General features: G+C 44.2%; 6 protein-coding genes across 6 annotated transcripts; 4 read left to right on the forward strand and 2 right to left on the reverse strand. All coding sequences in view use genetic code 12, as the record gives it.

Moving 5' to 3' along the window:
- Positions 1-145: 145 nt before the first annotated feature.
- Positions 146-901, forward strand: CJI96_0002444 (uncharacterized protein; the record flags this gene model as incomplete). The annotated part of the gene is made up of 1 exon (XM_029035963.2): positions 146-901. One exon carries the CDS (start codon positions 146-148, stop codon positions 899-901), a length of 756 nt encoding a protein of 251 aa, XP_028891205.2.
- Positions 902-1,130: 229 nt separating this feature from the next.
- CJI96_0002445 (uncharacterized protein) lies at positions 1,131-2,063 on the reverse strand (the record flags this gene model as incomplete). The annotated part of the gene is made up of 1 exon (XM_029035964.2): positions 1,131-2,063. The coding sequence occupies one exon, from the start codon at positions 2,061-2,063 to the stop codon at positions 1,131-1,133; it is 933 nt and encodes a 310-aa protein (XP_028891206.2).
- Positions 2,064-2,911: 848 nt separating this feature from the next.
- Positions 2,912-3,658, forward strand: CJI96_0002446 (bifunctional 4-hydroxy-4-methyl-2-oxoglutarate aldolase/oxaloacetate decarboxylase; the record flags this gene model as incomplete). The annotated part of the gene is made up of 1 exon (XM_029035965.2): positions 2,912-3,658. The coding sequence occupies one exon, from the start codon at positions 2,912-2,914 to the stop codon at positions 3,656-3,658; it is 747 nt and encodes a 248-aa protein (XP_028891207.2).
- A 623-nt stretch (positions 3,659-4,281) lies between these two features.
- On the forward strand, positions 4,282-7,947 carry CJI96_0002447 (uncharacterized protein; the record flags this gene model as incomplete). The annotated part of the gene is made up of 1 exon (XM_029035966.2): positions 4,282-7,947. The coding sequence occupies one exon, from the start codon at positions 4,282-4,284 to the stop codon at positions 7,945-7,947; it is 3,666 nt and encodes a 1,221-aa protein (XP_028891208.2).
- Positions 7,948-8,689: 742 nt separating this feature from the next.
- On the forward strand, positions 8,690-9,841 carry TPK1 (cAMP-dependent protein kinase catalytic subunit TPK1; the record flags this gene model as incomplete). Its single annotated transcript, XM_029035967.2, has 1 exon — positions 8,690-9,841. The coding sequence occupies one exon, from the start codon at positions 8,690-8,692 to the stop codon at positions 9,839-9,841; it is 1,152 nt and encodes a 383-aa protein (XP_028891209.1).
- A 246-nt stretch (positions 9,842-10,087) lies between these two features.
- CJI96_0002449 (uncharacterized protein) lies at positions 10,088-11,878 on the reverse strand (the record flags this gene model as incomplete). The annotated part of the gene is made up of 1 exon (XM_029035968.2): positions 10,088-11,878. The coding sequence occupies one exon, from the start codon at positions 11,876-11,878 to the stop codon at positions 10,088-10,090; it is 1,791 nt and encodes a 596-aa protein (XP_028891210.2).
- Positions 11,879-13,972: the final 2,094 nt, after the last annotated feature.

The following is a 13,972-nucleotide window of genomic DNA, read 5'->3' on the forward strand; positions in this document are numbered from 1 at the left end:
CTTCACAGCATTTGCATTTGTACCATAATACACTAATTCTAGAGGATACCTTAGCAGTATGCTTTCCCCAGATCCCATAGTGCGCGCTGCAAGATGAGCACTTTTCTCTAGATCCAAAGCAGCTACAACCAAAATCAGAAAAAATATGGGCAGCTCGGCATCCAGACCAGCCAGAAAGCTCACCAAGAACATTGTCAACACAGACAAAATCCTGCGAAGCTCTAAAGCACAGCTTCCTCCGCAATCACTTAGGGACAAGTTTGAAAAGTCGGGAGAGCAAGCTCCACAAGCAGAGGCTCAGGCCAAAGAACAACAACAACAACAACAAACTCCAAATAATAATCTAGCTCATCAATCAAATCGATTCCAGCAAAGCGCTCAGCAAAATGGACCTCCAGGGAAAGACGGAATGGACCCTACAGCAGACCAGGCATTCATCGACTCCATCAGTAAGCTAGGGCGCCAGATCAGAAGTGAGGCTGCTCAGACACCTGGGCATCAGCAGTTGAATGTGAGAGCCTTGAAGCAGCTCCGCAACCGTAAAGCATTATATGAGAAGGGCCAAAAGGAAGTTGAGGATCAGCTCGACTCACAGCAGCCCCACTCGAGAACCATGATTCACCCAAAGACGCTAACGGCGATTTTGAACGCTTATCACGATGAGACTGTGACGGATGAAACTTTGCAGAAAGACTACGAGTTGAGCGCTGATTTTCTTCAGAACCTCAAGCGCTTCAAGGTAGCGCAGAACATAGTGCCTCTACAGGAAGACACCAAGGAAGATGAGGTTGGCCCACGAACTGAGAAAGACCGTGTTCGTGTAGCAGAAACTGACGAAGGTGCCGCTGAAGGGGACTTTGAAGCAGAGCGGTTGAAGCAGTTGAGAAAGCGTCTTGAATAGACGGCGTTTATCTCACTTTGTACATAGAAGAAATGATATTTATTCGAAGGGTCTAGGCGTCATGTTTACACTTGGTCACAAGCATTTTGATCTGTCAAGGTGATTTACTCCCCAAATTACTCCCCAATCTAATGATGATTATGATCCTCAGGGACAGTCGTAATTATTGTTCCGGACTATCTTACTCCCTCTAATTCAAGAGAAGTTGAGTCGAATCAATTGGTTCTCCTCATCTACAATTCATTAGGAAGACAGCATTTGCGATTTTATCACAGGCGGCGGCAGCGGCAGTTTTGAGCTTGTTCATGGCGTTCTGAAACTTCGAGGTAAAAGGGTTAGCTTTGCTCTTCTTGGAAGTATTTACATGGCAACTAGGCTGAGAGATATGCTCGATCATTCCAATCTTTTTTGTATCCGCAATTGGCTTATTAGCTTCTGAGGTGTAAGCTGTAACTTCAGCAAGTTTTAGCAAAGCAATATAGGCCACAGCCGAAAACATCATCTGGTCTTTGAGCTCTCCCCTCTCTGAATCGTATAGAAGCCTCATGAAGTGATGATAAGGGGAAACGTTGCCAATGGTATCGCACGCTGTCGAAGATACTGACTTATACGATAGCATCGCATCTGAGGTTGGATTTGAAATATGCCCTTGTTGCATAGAAGGAGCTTCGGCTTCAACAAAAGAGCCAAAGTCAGTTGAGGATGTCAGATCAATCCGCCTTAGTAGTGGGCTGCTTGCATCAGAATTGTCAAAGACAGAATCTGGTCCGTCGAGGAGAGGACTGCTTTGAGGTAGAGGGTTATAATGAAACTTCTGGTTTGGATGCTCTTTACCCAGTTCTCGTATAGTGAATAGGTTCTTTAGGGAACTGGGTTTCTGAATAACACAGTTGATAGACCGATGATCATGAGAGGAACTCTTGTCTTTTAAAGCGAGTTTACTTTTCTTTTCATTCCTGAACACGTCGTGGTAGATACGCTTGATCTTGTTCTTGACTCTGCTTCTCCTGAAACTATTGAGGAATTTGGAAGTTTTTGTATAAGAAGGAAGGCATTCAGCAGCCTGTTGACATGGCAAAAGATGGTTAGCACTTCCGGTTGATTGCAAATCATTGTAGTTGATGCTCGAAGAATTGAAACGCTCTTGTGGCTTCAGTAACATTATTGGTGATTTTATTGTTGTTAAAATGTGGTGTTGTACAAAATACTGTGGGATGTGGCCCTTTTAAGTCGTAAAATGCCCATGAACAATCCACAGACTTCCATTCACTGGATTAGCCAAATTGGCAATTGCGCAGCAAGCACATCATCCACATCACGATTTTGGACAAGAGAAAGTTCAGCTAATATCATATGATGCATTGGGGAAACCGGAGCACTGAAGAGCAAAGGATGAGGATGTTAAGGGAAAGTGGAGGTACAAGAAAACCGGGAAATAATATCGTATGTATCCCAAACCGCAAGTCTGTTCTGTGGTGAATCGTGAGATACCATTGATCTGGCAAATGCTGTTGGTGAACGCTTTAAAGTGATTCCCGTCAAATGGGTGCAAAAGAGTTCTATTTAGTGGGTGCAAAAAAATCATGAGATCTGACTATGGGTAATGAACGAAAAAGAGAGTACTCCGCAATACCACGACATCATGTAGTCTAAAGCATTAAGAAAAGTCCAGAGGGCTCATTTGCACTTTCTGATACTATCTTGATTTTGGCTGAGCTTCATAATATTGATATAAACAGATTTCCGACATGTGTAGCGACATCAAGTAACCTATAAGGTCGACTTTTCGAACGCTTCTGGAAAATCACCCTAATCCTTCAAATTAGTACAATTTTTTCGCCTCAATTCGTTTAATCACTTCAAATCTATAAGAATCTTTCAAACAAGACTACCACATGCTATCTCTCGATCTCATTGGCTCAAACCCATAGAATCTCAGTGTAATCGGCCCTCCGCATTTCGCACCCCAGACTGACTACCTTTCCAACAACCTTATCTTTTCAATCTCCCATGTCTGTCAGAGCCACCTTAGCTAAATACACGCCTTGTGATGTTTCCGACGCGTTGGTTGCGTTTGGACTCAAGAACGGAGGCTTCATTCCAAACCTCGTTCAAAGAAGCCCTATTGGCAATAGTCCTAACAAGGGCTACGCAACTGCCGTGGGACAAGCGTACACTGTTCTCTACGCTCCCAAGCTGGATCCCAGACCAGCAGTGAAACAGTCGTACATTGATGAGATTCCCAAAGACAGCATGCTTGTGATGGCGGTTACGGAAGAACTTCAGCAGACAAGCGCTCCTTTTGTCAAGGTGAACAACGCGTTGTATGGAGGGTTGATGTCGACAAGAGCCAACTACAGAGAGGCCGCTGGGTCGGTGATTCTCGGTAGAATCCGTGACTTGGCCGAACACAACGACCTCAACTATCCCGTGTGGTCTTACGGGGTAGGCACTACTGCTGGGCAGCCTGTGGTCAAAGTTGTGGGCATCAACGTTCCAATTTCGGTGAAGGTGACGGGTGTAGATGGAGAAGAGGAAAAGATCACAGTTTTGCCCAACGACTGGGTTGTTGCGGACGAGAACGGCGTGGTGAGAATACCAATTGACCATAGAGATGGCGCAGAGGCTGAGATCAAGTTGGACAAAGTGTTGGAGTACATTCCCAAGAGAGTGGAGGCCGACACCAACGTGAGCAAGGACATCAAGGCGGGCAAGCCCGCTGCCGAAAGCCAGAAATTCTGGAGAGGCAAGATTTAGAATCACGATCGCTTAGAAGTTCTAGAATATATGTGATCATGAGCTGTTGCAGTGTAGAGCATGCTGGTGTATTGTAGGCTCAATGGGTGGTAGTAGTACTGGTTGAGGTAAACGATGTGCAAATCACTTGAAATAGTGAAATACCGTAAGTGTAGCGCTTACTTCACGTTCAGGTCGTCTCATTTCTCTCTGACTCTGGGCATTGAGCAACACATACTACAAATCACGAATTGAGTCCAGACTCATTCGGATGTGTCTTGTCAAATCTGGGATCTCCAAAAGCAATTTCACTACTTCTCAGCAAAACATTCACTTTTCTTCTTCTCGTTATTACCTCACTGGCCACAATTTGCAGCAAGCAGTTTAGTTAACTATGGTACCCACACCACAACATAAGAGAGCAAATGTAAAAAGCTAGATTCGCAATTCCCCTAATCACAAGAAATTTCCCACCACTCCGTAGAAAAAATACCGAAAACAACCTTAACCATAACCTCTCCAGTGTCGTCTTCTTTCAACCTGCGCACTATCTGCCTCACCTTATCTGCGATCTCGGTACTATAACTTGCCCCACAATTGACTGGACCAGATCAACTCACCAAAAAGCTACACTTCTTCTCAGCATGCCCTTAGACGCATACGCTCATCTCAATGGTCTTCCCCAGGGCCGAAATGGGTTTCCTGAAACTTTGGCAGAGCTTCGTCTCCAGCTCATAGGCAACCGAGAGCTCAAGATTCGGGCGCTCCAGGAGCCTCAATTTGTCAACTGGCTCTTACACCAGCTTCAGGAGGATTTGGAAAAGGTGGAGCTGACAAAAGACTTACCGGCCCCAGAGCTTGCGCAGGATATCCACGATAAGGTGGTGATTTTGCGTATATTGGCCTGTTTCGTCGCTGACGTGCAAGGTTCCGACGACAAGGTGAACGTGGACTCAAGCAGCTTACAGGGGGCGGTGCCTTTGATTTCAATGCTCTTTCAGTATGTGACTGAGGTTTTTTTGCCGGTGACGGGTCAAAACTCATCTAGATTACCTTCGGAGGCTGGCAAAGTGAAAAGCGACATACACAAGAGTATTTGTGATGCTTTGTGGATCATTGTTGTGTTTGCCAACGCAGATGCTCTCTCTCTTGATCAGAAATGCTACGAAAATTTGTGGAAGCTTACTACGACGCTCCTTATATGCGATGATTCTACCATCCCGATGGTATCTCTGAAACTGAAGAACGCTGTTGTGTCAAGCTTACACACTCTTCCACTTCTTCTCAAGGAGGCCCCAAGGGAGCTCTCGAGAACGTATGCCCCTTCCTTGTTGAGGCTTTGTTTGACACGTCTCCAAAAGGAATTTGCCATGTTGCACAGGCACTACGTCCTGGGATTGCCCACAGTTGGCAACTTTTTGGAGAAGGTGTCGCCAAATATAATTGCAGATAAGAAAATATTGCGAGACATTATCGAGGTCGACTTCATCACGTCTTTAGTGGTGACTACTGCCCAGTTGCTTAACTACACCAGGGAAAAAAGCATAGCGCTTCCGCTTAAGTCACCCTTTTTCACATCAAAAGAAGTGTTTCTTTGCATGGTTCTCTTGCTCAAGTGTGATGGCTGCCATCATCTTAACATTGCGACCCTTAACTTGATTCACTTCTACCTCAATGCTCTCGAGGACCTGGGTACCGCTTCAGAGGAGATTGTGTTTGCCACGTATGAGAAGCTTTTCCCAAGAATCATCGAACTTTTGGACAGCGATCTTGACAAAAAACACTCTGTTCCTCCATATCTCAATCTCCCTGTGTCTGTGCTTTCCGGTCTCTGCCTTAAATACCCTCGCATGTCATTACACTTGCACAACACCAATGTTGATACCAAGATAATGAAAGATCTTCAGGATCTTGTAAGGAAGACACCAATGTTCGTGAGTATCTTCAGACTCAAAGTAGCATCAAAGGAAAAGTCAAAACTTGCAGATTTTACCAGTTTATCGAAACACCGAAATGCTGGTCAGGCATCGTATGACGTGGCCGTTCAGATCTCAAGAATGGAACAGATCGCTGACTACCTCCAGCTGCTTAGCGTTTATTCAAGCTCGAACGAGGACTACCGTCGCAGAGTGACAAAATTCCTGGACCTGAAATCTAGCAAATCTCAAGGGCCAAATTTTTTGTGCTTGTTACTTTTCGAACTTATGGACAATTACAGATTCTTGATCCAACAGCTTCTCCTATCATATGACGTGATGGGTAAGCTATTAAGAAACTCCGCCAAGCAAGACCAAACAAAGGTATTTGACTGGTTTGGCAAGAACCTCGGTATGATCTACACCTTGATAGAACATCCTATCTTCACACAAACGGTTTATCTAGTAAGGTCACTTTCGCGTTCCATCACTACTTTGAGAACTTTTTTTGTTGACTGCAATTCTATCAAAAGTGTATTCGATGTCGATGATGACACGACGTTAAGCTCGCTTGATCAGAGCAACCTAAATGAAGACATTATTGAAATTGTACGGTCACGCTACAACAGAGAAGCATCTTTCAAAAGACGAGGTACTTTTGTCTCTAGTCTTTTGGAGGTTCTCGGACAACTTGACAACGTCAAATATGCCATGCAATATTTCACGAAAGCAAACCCCGGATTAAGCCTTCAATATCCTCCACCAAGAAAGTCTCTCTGTGTCAAAAAAGTCATTCTTTTGGCTTCCATTGCCAACTTCATCCTTGATTTCAGCTCATTCCGCTACGAGATCGTAAACCACGACACTTTCATGGTGGATTTAGCCAGCGTTTTCCAGCCGCAAACGCATGTTCAGGAAGACATCAAATATTCGGAAGAAGAGGAAAGGGAGATCTGCTATGAGCATCTCAGAGAGCAACTAACCGTTCTCCAGGTTGTAAAAAGTTACCTCTACAACGAAAATGAGGAGAATAGAAAGGTCTTGTGGGATTTCATCCCCTTGTCGCTTGTGTTTGAAAAATCGCTTTATGGTCTTGTTGGCCCCGTGGAGGATGACCCTGATCTTCATTCATTATTCGTTCAGCACAAGATTCTTGCTTTTGAAATCATGCGCAATCTCACGGCAGCTTCGTCATTTTTCAGTGAAGCCATCAAAGAATCCTACCTTGAATACGTTAAAGAAGAGCACGACGCGGGACACACAAGTGCCCCACTCTCATGGCACGAATATTTACTACGTAATCTTTTGAGTTACAATTTGTTTGTTGATGATGACAAAACCTACAGCGAGCAAGATTTCTTTCATAACGACGAGTTCTTTTTCAAGCTTGTCAAGAACACTGACTACGTTAGGCTTCTTGTGGGAATCAACTATGTGGAAGATCATCGTTATACCAACATCCTGGTTTTCAAAAAGCTGGACTTTCCACTGAAGCCAATGATTAATATATGGAAACGCATACTTGATGCAAAGTTGCTGGATAAACTCGAGCACAAAATCTGTGGGAATAACCTTAATGAAAGGGTAAACTTGGCCAATCAGCTCATTGAGCTCAAATTTTCCATCAATTGGATCCTTATAAACTTGACATGGCAAGATGATTCATTTGGTTACCAGGTGCCAGACAAGGTGAGTTTTGGGCTTCTTGATACAGTAAGTCACCGAACCCACAGTGATCCTCATAATGAGGATAGACAGCTCTTCAACTCGTCAAACATTGTGATTGAAGAAAGTGAGGATGATGATGAGGACGAGGACGACGTCCACGATCATGTTTCTCGAGCAGATGACGATGATGCCGAAATGAGCGCTGAAGACAAGGCCAAGCTCTTACACCGGTATCAATTCAGTCTGATTCTACAGAGAATAATTTTGGATATGTCCAAGCCCAAGTATAGAACCAGAGGAGGATCACGAGCAAGCAGTATGGAGCGCTTTGATTACTTGAATGCAAACAACTTGTATGAAAAATCAAAGACGGCGTTTTCCCAAATCACAGGATTGGTGCTGGGAAACGCTGCACACGAGGGCTCTCAAGGTAGTGGCCAACGCAGTGAAGAGCGTCACCCATTGAGAAGAATGAGCAACATCATCAGCAGTAGAGATGGTACAAGGGTAAGAAGAGACGTGAATCGTGGTGGTGAAGGTTTCGGCTATGATTCGGCCGATGAGGTAGGCAACGAGGAAGGTGGTGCAGGCAACGTAGGTGTTGTCGATGAACATGACGAAGAGGAAGAAGAAGATGACGAAGAAGAGGATGATAACTCCAATACAAATACTGATGAATCTGATATGGGTGATGTCGTTGATATTGATGAATACTGGGTTCGGTAAACATTGGCTGCAAAAACTTAGAGAATGGTGCAATTTTATAACAGCACGTCGACTAGAGCACATATACGGAGATAATGCCAAGCCCCGTGATCTAATGACGTCTAAACTTTTAAAGGATCGATATGATCTTAATTTTAGTAAAGGCATCGATGAAATAAGACAATACACTTTCTCCAGCTTTGACTGTGCGAAAAGCCGAGGATTAAGGAGAAAAAAAAAAAAAAAGATGAGTTGCGAAGAAATAGCCGATCGTGAGGCATTTAAAGCGACAAACTAACGGCGGGCATAATCACAGGAACACGCCTGCGCTAAGCAGAAAAAAAAGTTAAACCACCAAGACCGGAAGGTAATTACCACTTTGCAACAAGGAGCCCAAAGAGAACTCTCAAATACTACATCCGAAAATCCCCGTCTACTAAAAATAGTGCTACTTGATTTCCTGATTTTCTTTCAACCTCTTGACTCTCGTCATTCGGTGGTGCCTCTCTGTTAAAAGATCTTTTGCGGCTTTCTGACTCGTCCTGTCTGTTGGACCCGCCGTTTGACATCTGAGATACTGCTTACAAGTGCTGAGAGAAAGTGAGTGAGAAATCGGGGAGATAACTAAGACCTTTTTCTTTCTTCCTTGTTGTCTGGACCCACTCCCGATAAAGAAAATCATCATCACCATCAAGGTTCCGTTGGCTTCTGCTCCCGTTGCGTTAATTCTTCCAACCTCGTTTTCCCCTTATTTCCTCTCGCAATGGACTATCACGAGACTCAACTGGCCGCTCAGCAAAACAACGTCGGTGGTGACCAGACTCAGGAGTCAGCGACACAGAACGCCAATAATAATAACGATGACGCTGGGCTGAGTGTGACAGCGCTTCAAAACCAAAACCAGCCGGCGCAGAAAAGCAGCAAAAACAAAAACAGAGATATTACGACAAAGGGCAAGTACTCGTTGAACGATTTCCAGATTCTTAGAACGTTGGGCACAGGCTCGTTTGGCAGAGTTCACTTGGCCAGGTCGGTGCATAATGGGCGGTTCTACGCTATGAAGACGTTGAAGAAGGAAAGAGTCATCAACATGAAGCAGGTGGAGCACACCAACGATGAAAGGAGAATGTTAAAGCTTGCGCAACATCCGTTCATCATCAGAATGTGGGGCACGTTTCAGGATTGCCATAATTTGTTTATGATCATGGACTACATAGAAGGCGGAGAGTTGTTTTCTTTGTTACGAAAATCCCAGAGGTTCCCTACCCCTGTGGCTAAATTCTACGCTGCAGAGGTATTCCTTGCCATAGAGTATCTCCATAATCTCGACATCATATACAGAGACTTGAAGCCCGAAAATATTCTTTTGGACAAAAACGGCCACATCAAGCTCACGGACTTTGGGTTTGCCAAAGAGGTTACTGACGTGACATACACCTTGTGCGGAACGCCGGACTACATCGCTCCGGAAGTGGTGGCCACGAAGCCTTATAACAAGTCTGTGGATTGGTGGTCGTTTGGCATTTTGATCTTCGAGATGCTTACAGGGTACACGCCCTTTTACGACCCAACCCCTATGAAGACATACGAGAACATCTTGAATGGTACCATAACGTATCCTGACTACTTGCCCCCTGATATACTTGATCTTCTTCAAAAACTTATTGTGAAAGACTTGACACAGAGGCTAGGTAATCTTCAAAATGGTTCTGATGACGTGAAAAACCATCCGTGGTTCAAAGAGGTGATCTGGGAGAGGCTACTTTCGAGGGACATTGAGACGCCATATGAACCTCCCATCACTTCTGGCGTGGGAGACACATCTCAATTCGACCGCTTCCCCGAGGATAAGGAACTTGACTACGGTATATCGGGCGTGGACGATCCATATGGGGCGCTCTTTCCAGATTTTTAAAATTGCGAAGGGAGCTTGATTTCCACTCACATTGCATTACATCTGATGGTCGTGGCACGTAAATTTGCTACCCTCATTTCATTTCACACTCACGATATGACTACTCAATCCTTTAGTTCCCCCCCTTTTTTCCCCTCGTTGCATTTGGCATTAGCTGATCGTGGTGTCTTCCCGTCTATTCAGAATCTACCGGTAAGATGATGCAGTTCGGTACCTTTGTACTCATATTAATTCTTGTTAAATACTTCAAGCACAACAACTTTCAACATCCTCAAGCCAGGCTCCTCTTAATAGTGCATCCACACTTATCCTTGTAGATGGATTCATATCGAGTAATTTGTATATGAAACGCCTACGAATCTCGTAGTCAGACTCCTCGAAGCCTTCATCGTCAAGATCAGATTCAAGACTAGACTTATCGCAGTCCTGACCCTTCTCAAAAAGAGTTTCGATGGGGATGAATGCTCCCTTCTTTTTGATGCTCCACTTCCCAGTCTTCTCATCGTAGTCTGCAATCATGGCATTTCTGGCGTATTCATCAAAAGTAGAATCCTTAAACTTCTTAGATAGCGGCTTCGGATCAGTACGCCTCCAAAGGTACGTGCTACCATAAGCTCTAGAGTCCTCCTCCTGAGCTGACTCGTCGTAATATGTAGCAACCACAAAATTTTCGGACGCACCACAGAAATAGTGTCTTCGAACGTTATAGAGAACAAGTATTAGAACACCAAGGCCCCAGCAATCTTTCTTAGCCAACGACCAGCTCTTGCACGATCTCGAGTGCTCTTCGGGAGCCATGAAAGGCTCGGACCCGATAGGACCATTGGAAGCAGGCCAAGGCTGCTCGCCTGAGTCCCATGCTGTTCGAAACACACTGGATTTACCAAAATCTGAAATCTTGAGGTTCATGCGAGTCTTCTTCGTTCCGTTCTTATCGGACGTAATGCTATTGTTGTCGTATTTGATCAAAATGTTCTCAAGCTTCAAATCGCAGTGGGCGACGCCATGCTGATGCATATACCATAGCCCCAGAGCAATCTGCTTGATCATGCAATCTATGTCGTCTATCGTGATGTAATGTTTCTGAGTAACACACTTCTTAATGTATGCAAAAAGATTGCCGCCGTTGCTGGACTCCATCACCTGATTGACCTTGAAGTTCTTCTCGATGAAGTTGGCGGCTGTGGTATCAATGTTGGCATCCAAAGGCGGTAGAGAAACCATGAGGTCGACAGAACGAACAATGTTCTTGTTGTTGAGGGTTGAGGAGAGGATGAACTCGGAGATTACTCTATCGATGAACTTCTCACTACTTTCGACGCATTTTGAATCTGTAGCTGATCGTTTCTGTAACTCCTTCACGGCATACACTTTCTTAGATGCTCCGGAATCAAGAACCTTGATAACGCCGTATGCACCTCGGCCAATGACGTCTTTAACGGTACCGTAGCGTTGAAAAAGTGTCTCATGTTTTTGCAAATGCTGATACTGCTGCTGTAGATCCCCCTTAAGGTCAAGCACTGTCTTTAGCTTCTCTCTGAGCTGCTTAATGAGCTGCACCTGGGGATCTCCAATGATGGAGGTAGTCACCAGAGGATCCTTTCTATCCATTGTTGGCGACAACCGTATTATATTATAGCCATTTGGCAATAGCGAGAACGTCCTTTTCAGCTCCTCGTTCGCCATTTTTTGGAGCCCTTCCCTTGAATCCAGTGTACCCAACATGTAGCCCATGAGAGTGGATAACTGAGACACCGTCGCTGTTCTCTCCCTCGGAAGCCATGTGTGTAAATGAGGCTCGTAGTCCAGCTCATCATCATCCTCCACGTCAAAAGGGTCCTCTTCTGAAGACTCAATTGCGTCAGGTTGTTGACTTGGCTGCTCAGACTCACCTTCTTTCTTCTTGAATAGTTTCTGTTTAAGTTTGCTCAGTTGCGAGGTTGAAGTTTCTAATGGAGGCAGCGGGCTTGATTTCAAAGAGCTATTTGAGCTCTGAGGAGGCGAGTCTAGTCGCTCCTTCCGCTTGAACAAGCCCATTTTTTGGGGTGTGGGTAAATGTAAATATTATTTAGAACGGTGATTTCTTTGCGCACACATTCTGGGGTAGCATATTTTGGGGGGAATTATCTCAATGTTAGAAATAGTGTGAATGGGCATGGAGAGAAATATCTGAAAAGACGAAATCTCAACAAAGTTGAAGTAGGTTGTATGACACAGCTTTCTATATTCTGAGATATACTCTGACTTAGTATCTTTTTGGGTGCTTAGAGAGGATGGTAATTGCTTCTAGTCACTGGAAAATTTTCACAGCCTTTCTTTTGCTCACGAGTTAGCAGCTTGAATTGTTATAGAGACGCTGAAGTGATTATCATTCTTGGACGAGGAAAAGACCACTTAGATTTGGGTTTCCCGTGATGATGCCGTTCCTATCGATTCTGCTGTTATTGGCTGCGAAATTGTATGTTCTTTCTATTTCCGATGAAATATCACAGGTAGAATTACATACGAGGAACTGAGTTCGTGACGCGAAGGCTGAGGGAGGAAAAACTGAACCACATCTATCGAGAGCTGGTCATCCGTGAAGGATTCATCTGATACCTCTGTTGCACAGTAAGGAAGTTCACAGCATCTTCTTCTGTGAAACTTGGTAGCGAAAACTGCCAACTTCGCCCAAATATTTGGCGTCCACTCTTTAGCAATTGAGTCAACAATAGTTGAATGTCGACTAGCTCACCATATTACAATAGTGCATTATTGAGAGTCAGACTGACAATAGAACCTTTGTTATTTTGATCACCATCGATTGTTGTAACCAAATAATAGAAGCCTATCACAAACATAAATCGGGACTTTGACTCTTTAAAGACAGATCTCAATCCTTGGCGTCGATCACTCGGGACGTCCATTTGTCCAATCAAGAAAGTCTTTAACAATCATAGTCTACTATTTAGCCTCGTAGAAGGTGATTGCAGGAGGAAAGAGTCGTGGACCCTTCGGGTATTGTTCTTCTTTTCCACGGACTTTGTATCACTCAAATCATTGATGAAGACACCAAATATTCCCTTCTTCATTGGTCACATTGAGATCGGGTAACGTCCGCTAATCACTTGAAATTATCGAAAGAATAAGGAGTAAAGGCGAGCAGGCAAGGCCACGATCTTACCTTTTCCTTTAAAAACGGAAGCTTATCATCACCATTTTTAATATTTAAAAAGCTTTTTAGACATAAATATAATTGTGCTCCTGTGTCTCAACGCTTCTTTTTCAAAACAAGCTTTTGACCGAGGCGTCGTGAGTTGACAAGCATCCACTATGGCTAATACCTACCACATTCTAGTCTTCCTCAATTCAAAATTACAGCTTTCCAAAGCGCCTTCATTCTCGAAGAATGATCTTTTTTCCGTTATTTGAAGATCAATTCTTCATCACATTTACGGCTGAGTGCATCGCAACTAGGAGTATGCCTTGTGCTTCCTTGGAGCTGTACAGCAAACAATAATGTAAATGTACGATGCTGCCTCATCGTACTACTCCTTATGTTTCACAGAAGGTTGGCGAAAAAAAATCTCATTCACTGATTTCTGGCAAAGAAGGTTTAAACTTTTCGCCGATACAGTATGTCGCCATGATTCTTGAGTGAAGCGTCGTCTAGTGCAAATTTCTGGATAACGGAATCGGGCCACAACTTGGATATATTGACGTCAAGGCATTGCATCGGAGGCGCAAGGCACCTGTGTTGCAGCGATGGCAAGAAGAGCCGTACAAAGTAATGCAAAGGGCTGGATAGTGAAAATCATCCACGCATAATCGCCAATTGAGAAAGGCGCTTTCGGTGTTACATCTGTAGGTCACTTCCAGACTTTCCATTTTCAGAGAGACCTTTGCATGAATGCAAGGTATGAACAAACCTTCTATTTCTTACAATCAAGGGGTGATCTGCCTTTATGAACGGCACTCTAGACCCCACGATATTGTCTATTTTATCCACAAAAAAGACAACTTTTACAGGGAAACCTCAAAGTCATGTATAGCTTACAACCTCACTGACGGCCCGATGTAGCCAATAGGCAGCACTAAATAAAGTTTAGGTTCGATGCACCGAGGGCTCCGAGATGAGGTCGTAAAGATGCA

This window comes from Candidozyma auris, chromosome 2 (genome assembly GCF_003013715.1).
Source record: "Candidozyma auris chromosome 2, complete sequence".
Taxonomy (NCBI): Eukaryota; Fungi; Ascomycota; class Pichiomycetes; order Serinales; family Metschnikowiaceae; genus Candidozyma; species Candidozyma auris.